Genomic DNA, 15,108 nt, shown 5'->3' on the forward strand with positions numbered 1-15,108 from the left:
GGACACTAGCGCGTCCCTAGCGCCTCTTTTTTGACGGAAGCGGCGGCTGTCAGCGAGTTTGACAGCCGACGTTCAATTTTGCCGGTGTTGATTCTCAAACCCGCTGACAGCCACGGTTCAGAAATCGGACGACAGCAAAATTGAGCATCTGGTTTTCAACCTGCGAGCCACGGGCCGATTCTAAATTTTTTTTTTTATTTTTTATTTTAAACTTTTAGGACCTCTGACTTAATATCGCCATGATATTGTCGGAGGGTGCACAGAAAAGCAGTTTTTACTGCTTTTCTGTTCACTTCCCCGGCGCCGGCAAAATTAATGCCTACCTTTGGGTAGGTACTAATTTCTGAAAGTAAAATGTGTGGCTTGGCTGCACATTTTACTTTCTGTATCGCGTGGGAATAACTAATAGGGCCATCAACATGCATTTGTATGTTGCAGGCGCTATTAGTTTTGGGGAGATTGGACACGCGTTTTTGACGCGTTATTACCCCTTACTGAATAAGGGGTAGACCTAGCGCATCAAAAACATGCGTCCAAACGTGGGGTAACAGTGCGCTCCACTGGAGTGCAGTGTACTGTATCGGCCCGTTTGTTAGCAATGCTGTGCTTTATATGTGATATGGTGAGAGTGTGTAGTAAGCTAGTGATATTGTGCTTTACTTGTGATTTGGTATGTGCAGTAAGCTAGAGATGCTATGCTTTTCTTTTCATGTATTGAAAGCGTGCAATAAGCTAGCAATGCTCTCCTTTACTTATGATATAGTGAGAATGTGCAGTAAGCTAGCGATGCACTGCTTTACTTGTGCTATGGTGAGATCATTGTGTGATACTAATGACTGACCTTTCCGGTGCAGGTTTGGTTGGAGTACTACAGTCAGAGTTCACAGAAGCCAAAGAAATGATGGATATCTGTCGGTACGATCTTAGTATCGATCTTGGACGTCCAACTCTTCTGTCATCAAAATCAGGCTGCAGAGAAGGAACAGATGAATGCTGTGGTAGTGCCACTGCTGCTGAATATGTCCCTTTCACAGCCCACATACAGATCTCCTCTGACTAGTGCTATATTATAGGGATGTGAATCGTTTTAGGACGATTAAAATTATCGTCCGATAATTTTAATATCGTCTTAAACCGTTATGGAACACAATACAATACAGATTCTAATGATTTATCGTTATAAATCGTTAGAATCGTGAGCCGGCACACTAAAACCCCCTAAAACCCACCCCCGACCCTTTAAATTAAATCCCCCACCCTCCCGAACCCCCCCCAAATAACTTAAATAACCTGCGGGTCCAGCGGCGGTCCGGAATGGCAGCGGTCCGGAACGGGCTCCTGCTCCTGCATCTTGTCGTCTTCGGCCGGCGCCATTTTCCAAAATGGCGCCGAAAAATGGCGGCGGCCATAGACGAAAAAGATTGGACGGCAGGAGGTCCTTCCGGACCCCCGCTGGACTTTTGGCAAGTCTCGTGGGGGTCAGGAGGCCCCCCACAAGCTGGCCAAAAGTTCCTGGAGGTCCAGCGGGGGTCAGGGAGCGATTTCCCGCCGCGAATCGTTTTCGTACGGAAAATGGCGCCGGCAGGAGATCGACTGCAGGAGGTCGTTCAGCGAGGGTTCCGGCGCCTCGCTGAACGACCTCCTGGGAGGAAGAATGTTAGACCCAGTCTGAATAGGCTTGCTTCAAAAGATACAAACATGTCTATTTATATATATTTTACTTTTTGACCCTTCAAAGCGGATTACATACAGGAGCATCTTCTTTTGTGAGAACATCCAATCTATAATGTTTAGTAAAGAAATGTAATGAAGATCATGTGGCAGCTTTACAAATATCCATAGGATGTACAGCCACAGCTTCTGCTCAAGATGAAGACTGAGCTCTTGTGGAATGGGCTCTAATAATGTCTGGAGTCTAACATCCCTTTAATATATAAGCTGAGGAAATTGTTTGCTTAATCCACCTTGCTAAGGTAGCTTGTGATGGTGCTTCACCTTAGTGTGGTTCACCAAATAAGACAAATAATTTGTCTTATTTATGAAAATAATTAGTGGCTTCTAAATGTCTTAGAAGAATCCATTGCACATCCAGATACATCAAAGAATTCGTTTTTCATTCACAATCTTCTTTTGAAAAAACAAATTTAGATAGAAACTTGAAACCATCTTCGGCAAAAAAGATGGAACTGGACAAATAGTAACTAATGCAAAGTGAAATTTTAGAAAGGATCTCAGAAATACATCTAGCAGATGATACTGCAACCAGAAAAAACATCTGTAATATAAGATCCTTAATAGATGCGTGCTTCAGAGGTTCAAATGAAGTTGAAACTAATGCTTTCAATACCAAATGTAGATTCCACTGAAGCAGAAAGCAAGCAACATCTGGATGGGATATGAAGAGATCCCTTTGATGCTAGCTGTTCCTTTAATGAATTTAGAGCTAGATCCTTTTCTAAACCTTGTAGAAAATGTAAATTTTTTGAAATAGCTGCCTTCCAGGGAGACACTACACATTCTTTACAATATGCCTCAAATAAGCACCGGATACATACATATACTAATGTTGTTGAATTATTTCTTGTCTTCAGAGTAGAGATCACAGAGGGAGAGTAGCCTTTTATACATGATCTTGACCTTTTAAGTACCGTGCCATAAGATAAAATGGTGAATGGGTCCTCTATTATTATTGGCCTCTGAACCAGGAGTCCCTGATATCCTGATAACTGTAGAGGTTGATCAATTTGTAATCTCAGTAGATCCGTATACCATGGTCTTCCTGGACATCTGGTGCCACTAGCATTACCCAAGCTTTTTCCTTCTCTATTTTTCCAATGTCCATCCTATCAAAGGCCATGGTGGCAAAACATACATTCACTTTTGGCCATATCTGAACTAGTACATCCAGCCCTTCACTTCTATATTCTTTGCATCAAATGTAAAATTGATAAATTTTGGATTTTATTTTGAGCTGCCATAAGATTTATTTGTGGTGTGCTCCATCAATTCAATATTTTCTGAAATGCTTCTTAACTGAGTTCACACTCATCTGGATCTATTTATTTATTTATTTATTTTATATACCGACATTCGATCGAAATATCACATCGGTTTACAGGAAACTGAGAGATAGGGCGGTGTCCGCCCTATTTTACATTGTAACATGGAAGAATATAACTATATTACATTATAACACGGTAACAGTATAACAAGGTAGATTATAACTATATTACAATATAACATGGTACTATTATATCATGGAATCAAATAGAAGATTTCTGCTGAGAAAACTGGCTTGCAATTTTTCCTGTCCTGGAATGTGTATTACTGAAATCTGTTGATTTCTTTCTGCCCAAGGAAATGGGAGATTTGTTTCCTCAGATATTCCATGACTACGAGTTTTGCCCTGTTTGTTTACATATGCCACTGCAGTTGCACTGTTGCAAAGAACTCATACTGCTCTTCTCTTCAGTATGCGTAGAAAGTGATAAAGAGCTTATCATATTGTCCTGGTTTCTAAAATGTCGACAGACCATGAGGCTCCTGTGTCCATAGTTCCTGAACAATCTGATTTTGAAATGCGCTTCCCATCCCATTAGACTTGGATCTGTAGTGACTAGTATCACCAGATGCCCTGCCTACTGACTGACATCATCACAGGTGCCAGGCATTAATTCTGGGGTGTACATCTCCATTGTGCACATGAAAGAGCCTGCCAAAGGAGCCTGCCCCTTTCATGCACTTAATTTTTGTCTCATTAGTGAATTAGCCTTCAGCCTGAAGTTCCTCAGGTTTAACTTGACTACTTCTACTATCGGTGAGTCCATTTCTTTTGCTTCTATGAGTCATGAGGAAATTCCAACCATCATGGGCCGAGGACAGTATGGAACTAATGGTATTTCTAGCCACAGACAAACACCTCCAACTAGGTCAGTGCTTTTTCATGTCTCTCTACAGCAATCTCAGTCATTGCTCATCTCCACAGCCCTACTATTTCTCTTAGTTATTGCGTCGGAGGTGGATCCTTGGGCCAAGGTGGGGTTGACGCAACCCGTAGGTGAGGACCTACAGGTCCCCATCATTGGCAGGTGGCGTGGGCTGAAGGTAGAGGCCGCTGGAGCTTCACCTCTACCAGCCCTCATTCCCCGTGGGTTGAGCTTTTGGGTGCCGGGGCCAGCAGGACTTAGGTGGGCCTTGAGGTTGGTTTGCGAGAGAAGTTGGTTCAGCCCAGAGACAGCAATCGATAGATGGTGTAGTCCTACCCTGGACTGGGTTTGGTACTGGAACTTTGGCGCCAATGGAATGAGGAGTAGCTGGAGGTGCTCAAGAAAAGATAGGCCAGAGCCTGTTAAGTCCGTGTCCAGGGAATAGGCTCAGAGAGACATCACTTACAGGCTTAGGTCGGAGCCGGCGGCAAGCAGAGGTCGTGGCAAGCAATTCTGAACACGGAGAAGTCTATAGTGTAGTCAATCAAGGCGATAGTCAGATCACGGGGAAGTCAGGCATAGTCAGGCATAGCAGAGGTCTGGGTCTGGAGATAGGCAGTAGAGTAGTCAGGCATAGTAGAGGTCTGGGGCTGGAGATAGGCAGTAGAGTAGTCAGGCATAGCAGAGGTCCGGGGCTGGAGATAAGCAATAGTGTAGTTGAACAAAGCAAAGTCGATATCCATAGAGTCAGTCCAAAACATAGACAAGGCAGGAACGATGAAGACAGGAACTGGGAACAATGAAGGTCAGGAACAAGGAATAGAGAGGATTCTCTATCAGCAATGAGTACTCTGAGTACGAGGAGACATGTTGCAAAGGCAATGCTATAAAGTGAGGCCTGAGCTTAAATACACTGGAGAGTCTGACGTCATCATCCGGGGCTGCGGCCAGGTTCTTGCTGCGGGCCCTTTAAAAGATTAACGATGCGCATGTGCATGCCTAGAGTGGGGCACGGCGAGGGTGGTGGCATCTCTCCACGGGCCACGCGGAGAGGCCCGTCGAACAATGGCATCATGGCTGGCAACACTGGGGACCATGGCAGAGCCGGAGGCACCGGGGGTGGCCTGAGGTTGGAGCTGGCGGCCCACCACCGCTAGCGAGGAGGAACCAGGCACTGGAGACCGTGTAAGAAGGTGAGGGGAGCCGCGCCGTGGGTCTACTGTGAATGGCACACATAACATTAGTTAATGCTCAGTTTATTTCTATGAAATCTGCTGTTATACATGACTTACTGATCTCTGTTTCTCCTTATTGTCTTTGTAGGAGGCGGTCCAGAGAAGGGCGACCAAAAAGGTGGATGGTCTTCATAAAATGACTTATGAGGAGAGATTGAAGAACCTAAATATGTATACCCTGGAGGAGAGGAGAAGCAGGGGTGATATGATACAGACATTCAGATACTTGAAAGGTTTTAATGATCCATAGTCAACAAACCTTTTACGTTGGAAAAAAATCAGTAGAATTAGGGGTCACAATTTGAAACTCCAGGGAGGAAGACTCAGAACCAATGTCAGGAAGTATTTCTTCATGGAGAGGGTGGTGGATGCCTGAAATGCCCTTCCGGAGGAAGTGGTGAAGACTAAAACTGTGAAGGATTTCAAAGAGGCATGGGATAAACACTGTGGATCCATAAAGGCTAGAAGATGGGAATGAAGAGAAGACCCATGGGGGTGGCTTACTGGAATGGAGGCTACTACCTGGTGATTACTATCCTTACTCAATAAGCCTTTGCACGGTTAATGCAACTCCAACATTGCTCTCTGCTTCAATGGCAAGGGGAAATGTGGAAAAGAGGATTTGCATTCAGATAACAACCAACAAGGACTGAACTTCACAATCTGGGTAAATAAATAAGCGTGGGGGTAGCTTGCTTATTATGACAGTTACTACCCTAAACCAATTAAGCCTGATACATCACTTTGAATGCATATACAGCGTTGCTCTCTGTTTAAATGGCAGAGATAGATATGGAAAAGAGGATTTACATTAAGACAACATCCAACAAGGCATTGATCTGTGCAGTCTGGGTAAACAAGCATCGGGGTAACTTGCTTGATGCGGCAATTACCTTTAACCATTAAGACTTATACACCTTTTGATGCAACTCCAGCATTACTCTCTGCATCAATGGCATGGGATGGCAGGAAATTTGAATCAGTTACCAACAAGGGCCCTGAACTTGGTGGTTGGTGAAACAGATAAGTATGGGAAAATAAGTGTGGGAGCTTGCTGGGCAGACTGGATGGGCCGATTGGTCTTTTTCTGCCATCATTTCTGTTTCTATTATCACAGAAATATGGCTAAAGGATTATATCATTTCCATTTTAAATTCATGTTGCCCACTAAACTTTTCATATGTATACCAATCTCGTGTAGATTGTAGGGGGGATTGTCTAGCAACCTTTTTAAGAGCCACCTAAATTTGCTAAGATCTACCTTTCTATAACCTTTCTATAACATTCTTTAACATTCTATAACATTCTTTAACATTCTATAACCTTTCTATAACATTCTTTGCTTGAAATCTCCCTGAATATTTGTCTCACCTAATGTCCTCCTGGTTTACTAGCCCATAACTCTTTTTCCTTCATAGAATTGCTTATGAATGCTAATCTCGACCTTACTAAAATCGTTATTTTAGGGGATTTCATTCTCCATATTGATGCTCCTATCTTGACCCATGCCACTGTTACCTTTCTAGCACATTCTCTGCATATGGATGACAAGAGATCATCTCTGTTCCCACTCAGAGCTGGAACTCTTGATTTGTAAATGCTGCTGCATTTTCCATTTCTACTGCAAATGTCTCTGCTAAGGAAATCCCATGGCATAACCATTTCCTGATTTCCTTCTCACTAACTTCTTTGCAACAAAATCCCTCATCTTCAAACCTCAAACTACAATAATGAAGTGAGGCTTCATAAATCCCGATGACCTCCATACTGAGTTTATACCCATGCTAGAAACTCCTAGCAATGGTGTTCCCCAGTAGAATAGCTAAACATATGGATAACTTCACTAAACACTGCTCTTGATAAATTAATACCAAGGAAAACAATCACTAAGAAAAGACCCAAAACTGACCCTGATTTAATAATGATTTGCAACAACAAAAAAGATTAGTGAGGAGAACAGAAAGGAAATGGTGACATTACCATACTCCATCAAACTTATCTAATTATTGTGTTTCCCTCTCAAACTACCAAGATGCCACTAATGCTACAAAAAAGCGTATACCTTCTCCAAGTTATCAATGGCTTTCAGTAACCCCAGAGAATTATTTCAATCTGTTAATCTATCTCAACTCCTAATACTGTGCCCACCCCAGCCCCAGGGTTAAATTTAGCAGACACATTTGCAGTGTATTTCAAGGAACATAAAATATGCCATACTGGGTCCATCAAGCCCAGTATCCTCTGTCCAACAGTGGCCAACCAAGTCACAAGTACCCAAATATCAAGGGGTCAATTTTCAAAAACAAGTACGGGCGTCCATGTGTGCTTGGTTCCTGGCGCACGCAAATGGATGCGCTGATTTTATAACATGTGTATGTTGCCGCACGCATGTTATAAAATATGATTCCCAAGCGCACATCTGCAGGCGATTTTAATATCGGTGTGCACATGTATGGGCAGATGTCGTGTAATGCATGTAATGGGGATTTTAAAAAAATACATGCGGCAACGCGAGTAGACCTTTCCCAGTTCCCTCCGAGTCTGCTCCAATTAAGGCATGGACTGGGAGGGAACTTCCCTAACTACCCTTCCCTACCTTGTCCCCTCATCTCTACCTAGCTAGCCAAAATTTTGTTGTTTTCAAACTTACTGCACCTTCCCAGCAGAAGTAACTTCCCCAGCTCAGCTTCTAATGGTGCTGTCCGGGCCGGCCCCCAGCCCATCCCCCCACCCTCAGCCCGCCCTTTTTAGATGGCCCAGTACTCCTGCGTGTACCGGGAGATATGCGCATGGTCAGGCTGGTTCTAAAATGTGCTTGGCATGGCCATGTGCATATCTCCTGCATTATACATGCACAGGCTTTCTAAATTAGGGCTTAAATGAATACATCCTAAGGTACTATTCCTTTTTGATTAATAGCAGTTTATAGACTTCTGCTCTAAGAACTTATCCAAACATTTTTAAAACCCAATTTCACTAGAGATGTGGTGAACAGAACTGCACACAGTAATCAAGGTGCAGTCTCACCATGGAGCGTTATAGAGGCATTATGACATCCACCATTTTATTCGCCATTCCCTTCCTAATAATTTCTAACATTCTATTTGCTTTTTTGACTGCTGCAGCACACTAGGGATTTTATTTATTTATTTATTTAACATTTTTTCTATACCGACCTTCATGGTTAAAATACCATATCAGGACGGTTTACATCGAACAGGGGTAAAATAACTAGATAAAGGAAGAAAAAACAAAGTTACATTACAATGAGGACTGTGAACTTGGAAGCTTAGGAAGCTAGAAGAGAAATATAAAGTTAAGTTAAAGGGAGAGAAACAAATTCCGGACTAGAGGTAGTGCAGAAGGAAAAAAATTCATTTTGTTTTTCATTTCACCGGGACCCAAATTCATTTCATTAGTTTCATAGGGGGGAAAACCAATTTGTTTATTAGTTTCATTCGTTTTTCACTTGCCATTAAAGTCAATGGGGGAAGTATTTGCAGCCTATTTTTGGCTGCAGAATTGGGGTTTTCTTATCAATTCTGATGAAACTTCTGGGTAGCAATCATCAAAACGAGAAACGAGCTCCAAGGTACTTAGACTGTGGCAAAGTGACACCAAAGTGGCATGAATAGCCTAAGGCACTGTAAAGGGGCAAAGGGATACCAGGAGTGGCAAGTGTGCTTTAACAGAGGTGCAAAGCGTAGGGATGTGAATCGTTTTTCAACGATTAAAATTATCGTCCGATAATTTTAAAATCGTCTTAAATCGTCTAAAATCGTCTTAAACATGATACAATAGGAATTCTAACGATTTATCGTTAAAAAATCGTTAATCGGGTTAGTGCGCACTAACAGAAAATGATACAATTTGACACTTTTCAGGTCAGTTAAGGTCAGTTTAGGAATGAATATGTATTCCTATTGGCTGCCCTCTTATTTATTCATGTTACCAAGGTTCCCACTGACAGTATATGGGGGATAGGAAATGGAAACAGTTGGTAGCTTGACAAAAAAAGTAATGTGATCAGTCAATGTGACTAGAACTTGTGCCCTAGCCCTGATACCGGGAGTGTTGTGATCTTCCTGCACTCAGTGCCCTATCCCTGATACCAGGAGTGTTGTGATCTTCCTGCATGCAGTGCCGTATCCCTGATACCGGGAGTGTTGTGATCTTCCTGCACACAGTGCCCTATCCCTGATACCGGGAGTGTTGTGATCTTCCTACACTCAGTGCCCTAACCCTGATACCAGGGGTGTTGTGATCTTCCTGCATGCAGTGCCCTATCCCTGATACCAGGAGTGTTGTGATCTTCCTGCACGCAGTGCCCTATCCCTAATACCAGGGGTGTTGTGATCTTCCTGCACACAGTGCCATATCCCATATTAGTGCACTCCCGTTAGTGCGCACTAATCGGAAAAAACGATTATTTAACTAAAAAATCGTGCCAAACACGATTTTCTTCTCCTGCCAGATGATTTCGATCGTTAAGACGATCGGGCACACGATTCACATCCCTACAAAGCAGCAGCAAGAGTGTAAAAGCCACACCACAGCTTCAAAAGAGAGCACCAATAACAGTTGCATGAACCCTCGAAGGCAGCACGAAAGGCAAAGTGGCAAGACAAGTGGCATCAACATCTTACAGCACAATGAAGGGGGAACACAGCAAGCAGAAAGTGTCAGAAAAAACCACGAGGCGCCGATAAAGGGACAAAGCAGCAGAAAGACTAGCACCAACACATTGAGGAACCATGATAGTGGCAAGATCAGCACAAGGAGTAGAGTGAATCGTCTGGTGTATGGCAGCAAGGCAGAGTGGCAGAAAGTTGATAGGGGCAAGACAGAGTGGAGGTAGTCTGGTCCCTGGGGTTTTGATAGGGGCAAGACAGGCTGGCAGAGCTGAGGTAGTCAGGTCACTGTGGTGTTAACAGGGGAAAGACAAGGAGGCAAGACAAGATGAGGCTCAGCCCGTGGATGGTGTTAGGCCGGTAGTAGTGGCCCCCAGCACGCAGAGACCAGGTCTTCTCAGAGTCGGGTTGTTTGTGAATGCAGCTGAAAGTGGGTGGTAAACTCCATCTAAGGCTAAATACTGGCACGAGACCGATAGTCAACAAGTAGTTCAATAAAAAAACGTGCAGTGAAAAAAAGCCTGGCTGCCTGGCAGGCACAGCAGCAAAAAAGAACAAATATCTTCTTCAGCAATAGAAAATGAATTATAGCAAACTAGCAATAGCAATTGAATAAAGATGTGAGACACTTTGAGAGAGCTCAAACAGCAAACAAGCTTGTCAGAACTGAAGAAGAGGGGAGAGGGGTGAAGGGAGATGGGCCCCCTGCGTGCGGCACGACTGTCAACCGGGGCATACTGTCCACCCGACCTGTCTTGAAACACGGACTAAGGAGTCTAACACGCGTGCTAGGACCTGAAACATGATGAACTATGCCTGGGTTGGGTGGAGCTGCTGCGGGTGCAGATCTTGGTGATAGTAGCAAATATTCAAACAAGAGCCCCAGGGAGAGTTGCCTTTCCTTTGTGCAGGAAAGGGCTCCCTAGAATGGGTTCGCCCCTAGAGTGTGGTAGTTCTGTTGGCGTCTAGTGAGCTCTCACTTGTCTTTTAAAATCTGGTGGATGTAGCAGATATACAAACGAGAATTTTGAAGGCCGAGGTGGAGGAGGTTTCCAAATAAACAGCGGTTCAACATGTGTCAGCGGGTGTTAAGTGATAGGCGACACCCAGGGAGAGTTCCCTTTCCTTTGCGCAGGAAAGGGCTCCTGAAATGGGTTGCCCCAGAGTGGGGCATGAGTCTCAGAAAGTGTTGCGATGTGGAGGAGGTTTCCATGTGAACAGCGGTTCTGGTTCAACATGTGTCAGCGGGTACCAAGAGATAGGCTATACCCGGGGAGAGTTCACTTTCTTTTGTGCAGGTATGTTGTGGTTTGATCTGTCACTTCTTCCTGAACTGGTTCACTGCCAGATGAAAATGGCATTTTTTCATTTGTGAAAGATAATTCAACAGAGGATGCTTTTAGAGCAATAGAGACTGCCATTTGTGAAACAAGAACTGAGCTGAAGATTATTTATTTTATTTATTTATTTATTTATTTATTTGAATTCTTTTAATATACCGATGCTCAAGACCAGGTCTTATCATACCGGTTTACAATGAACTAGGGGGAAAAAACCAGTTAACAATGGAAGCAAGAAATTACATTATAACAGGGAATGTGGAACTTGGTAGTTAGAGGAAAGGATAGATTAAACAATTTCTAACAGGAGAACAAAGCAAATAAGCAGAAACGTAAGTGCTTACATGGTAAGCATTATATACCAAAATTACATCGTGTGTAATATTAGGCAAGTTATATTAACTGTTATATTAATTAATTATATTAATTAATTGTTATATTAATCCAGAAGCTATTAACTGTACTTATGCACTTCAGCTGATGACAAAGGAACTTAAAGAGCTCTCAGAAATAAGAAAACTGCTACTCAAGTCCAAATCTACAATATCAACCTTTGTTGACTTTGTACCCTACACAGTGCCTCTGTAAACTATGGGAACACAGAGGATGAACTAGAGTATAACTACCACCAGTTTTCTATAGTACTAGAAACATTAATGTTGGCACCTAAGAAAGATTTAGGGAAAATGGCCCATATTATGAAGGTCATGAAAACTATTAAACATATGAAATATGCAAGCTCCAAACATCTTAAAGTCAGCTTTTTATATTCTTACATTCCAAATGTTACAAAACAGGAAAAAGAATTTTCTGGAAAGAAGTGATGCACAAATACATGAAACTGAAATTAGAGATACTAGAACTAGACAGACACAGCGTTTGAGGTCAGTTCCTTGTAGTGACGTAAGGGCTGGACAGACAGGCACAGTGTTTGGGGTCAGGCCCTTGTAGTGATGTAACGGCTGGATGGGCAGGCACATCAGTTGAGGTCAGGCCCTTGTAGTGAAACAGCTGGTGGTGGTACGTCATCTTTAAATTTCAGTTTTTTCCGGATGGAACTGCCTGCCCCTCCAGAGATTTTAGATTGGAACAGCTCCCTTTTTAACTTTAATGGGGGACTGGCACTGCCTTTCGAAGTGCCTCCTCTGCCAGTCCCAATCACTCGTCTACCTTTTCCTGACATCATGGATTTAATGTCACTGCCTACTAGGGATTTCAATTAAATGAATTATTTTTTTATTGGAGAATGAATACCTCTGTACCAATATATGTGAGTGTGGAAAACTACACACATACACACAGATGCACAGTGCAGTGCTTACTGTACACTACAACTGAGACTGCTGTATATGCACAAAATAAAATTTAAACTCAAGATGCCTACTGGGGATTTGGATTAAAAGAACACTGCTGTACCAATCTATGTGAGTCTGGAAAACTAGATGCACAGTGCAGTGCCTTGCTGTACAGTACACTACAACTGAAACTGCTGTATGTGCACAAAAAAAATGAAACTCCAGAGTCAAGACTGGAAGCCTGAGCAAGCACAATTCCTAGTGATGCTGCTTCTTCTTTGAAAATACCAACTCCCAGACAGCCACTGCAACTCTCACACTATCTCCCACCCACACCACCCATACCCTGCCTGCAACGTACCCCAGGGGGGTAAGATCAGCAACAAAATGCCACTGCTGGCAGCTTGTCTCAGTGGGAGAGACAGAGAGACAGTCTGAGTTCAATAAAAAAAAAGTGCAGTAAAAAAAAGCCTGGCCGGCACAGATTTGAAACACAGACTAGCTCTGAGTAAAGCCACCGCCCCAAACAACAGCCGAGAAAAAAGTGCATGGCACGCCACGTGCTTAAGGTATAAATAGTACATCAGGAACAGCATCACAGAGCACTGAGAGCAGCGATTGGCTGCATTATAAAAATGCTTAACTCTGATACGTTGCCATTCTGGTCTCCTTGACCCACTGTATGACTGGGCTATGAGGTCACTTATGACTCACAGGAAAGAGCTGGTTGTTGCTATAGATACTCTCACATGGCCTTCTTCTATTTCAAATGGCCGCTAAGAAATCATTGCGAACCAAAAGAATGAAACTAATATGATGTGTTTCATTCGTGGGGGATTGTAATGTGTTTCGCGAATCTACGAATCAAACGAACAGGGACTTATGAGTTGTCTATTGCACATTTGTTGAAAACGAATGCACATCCCTACAGCACACTAAGCCAACGATTTCAATGAATTATCCACTATGATGCCTAGATCTCTTTCCTGGGTGGTAACTCCTAATGTGGAACCTGACAGTGTGTAACCACAGCAATGATTATTTTCCTCTATATGTATCATCTTGCACTTGTACACATTAAATTTCATCTGCCATTTTGATGCCCAATCTTCCACTTTTCCAATTTGCTTGAGATTTAACTGCTCTGCATTATTTTATGTCATCCACAAATATAAGCACCTCACTTTTCATGCCCCTTTCCAGATTATTTATAAATATATTAAAAAGCACAGGTCCTAGTACAGATCTCTGAGGCACTCCAATGTTTACCTTTTTCCACTATGAAAACTGACCATTTAATGCTACTGTTTCCTGTCTTTTAACTGACTTGCAATCCTGAAAAGGACATCGTTTCCTATCTCATGACTTTTTTGTTTTCTTAATTGTACTTTCCTTGCTCTTTGTGGGGTACAGGAACAATGGCTCCCAGACTCTGGAGCCTCTGGATGGTCTGTTGAATGACAAGCTTCTTTGCAGGGGACCCACAGGGAGACACCAGAAACAGGTTTCTGAGCGGTTGAGCAAACTCTAACACATAGCTGTGTTCTATGACCCTTAGAACCTACTGGTCTGATGTGATATTGACCCACTCCTGGTAAAAAAAAAAAAAAAGAGTCAGCAGACCCCCAATAAGTGGAACCAAGGAGTGGGCTGGCAGCGTCTCATTGTAAGGACTTGGCACCACTCGCTCCCCGGGCCTCATCGAGGCTCAACTCGGCAGGAGATAGTGCCAGAGGGAGATCCTCTCCCCCTGTCCATCTCTCTTCAGCCGTGCAAAAAGCGCTCAAAATGGCTGCCGTTCCCACACTGAGGGGGAACAGGTTGGCCTGAGGCTCCTTCGCAGCAGGCATTTGCCTGGTGCTGTGCTCCTTCACCAGTGCTGCCATGGCACCGTTGGAGGACCCTCCCCTCCGGGAAGACAATGGGAGCATTGGCCTGCCGACATGCAGAGCTGCTCACCACAGCGTGAACACTGGCTCCCATGAGGCATGATACAGCAGAGGGAAGCCCCACAGAAAGCGCCGACACTAATGGGGGGAAGGTAGGAAAGGCCCAAAAAACACAGCAGCCAACTCACCGCCCTTCGTGCGATCCCTCACACCAGCAGGTCCCCCCCCAGTAAGCAGCCCCTGCTCCGCTCTTCGCTTCGAGCCCAAAGGAAGCCCTTTCTTTCTTTTTAACTTTATCCAATAAAAGAGAACAGCAAGAAGAAAGAGAGAAAGGGATATGTTCCTAACGATATGGCAGAGGCTGCATGCTATAGGGGAGGAAGCTGGTCCCTAGCTATCACCTCCGGCACCCAGAGGAGCAAATTTGGGGTTCCCAACCCCTACTTCTTAGTCACCTACATCCAGGGAGGATGTAGGTGACAAACCTAATAACCCCCCTGGGAGGTTAGACTCCTGAAGAAATTTCTCTTCCCCTTTATCCTCTCTCTCTTTTTTTTTTTTTAAACTTGAGTACAGAACCGTAACTTTTGCACCACCTCCATCTGCTGGAGACAGAGAAATAAGTGTAGCAGGTAACACACTGGGTTATAAGGCGGTGCCTGTGAAACTCTCTCTGTGTCCATCTGCTGGAAGGGAGGCAAAACCCAGGAGTCTGGACTGGTCTGGGTATGTACAGGGAAAGGGACAATTTTCATACTGCTACAGAGCTGAAAAACCCCTGGGTAGTTTTTA

General features: G+C 43.7%; 1 protein-coding gene across 1 annotated transcript in view; it reads right to left on the reverse strand.

The window, feature by feature from the left end:
* The window catches only part of LOC115079628 (dedicator of cytokinesis protein 2-like), a 991,955-nt gene that overhangs the window by 78,331 nt on the left and 898,516 nt on the right, over positions 1 to 15,108 (reverse strand). The window contains 1 exon segment of the mRNA XM_029583335.1: positions 842 to 969. Coding sequence (XP_029439195.1) covers positions 842 to 969 — 128 coding nt within the window.

Source organism: Rhinatrema bivittatum, chromosome 18 (assembly GCF_901001135.1).
Source record: "Rhinatrema bivittatum chromosome 18, aRhiBiv1.1, whole genome shotgun sequence".
In the NCBI taxonomy this organism is placed as follows: Eukaryota; Metazoa; Chordata; class Amphibia; order Gymnophiona; family Rhinatrematidae; genus Rhinatrema; species Rhinatrema bivittatum.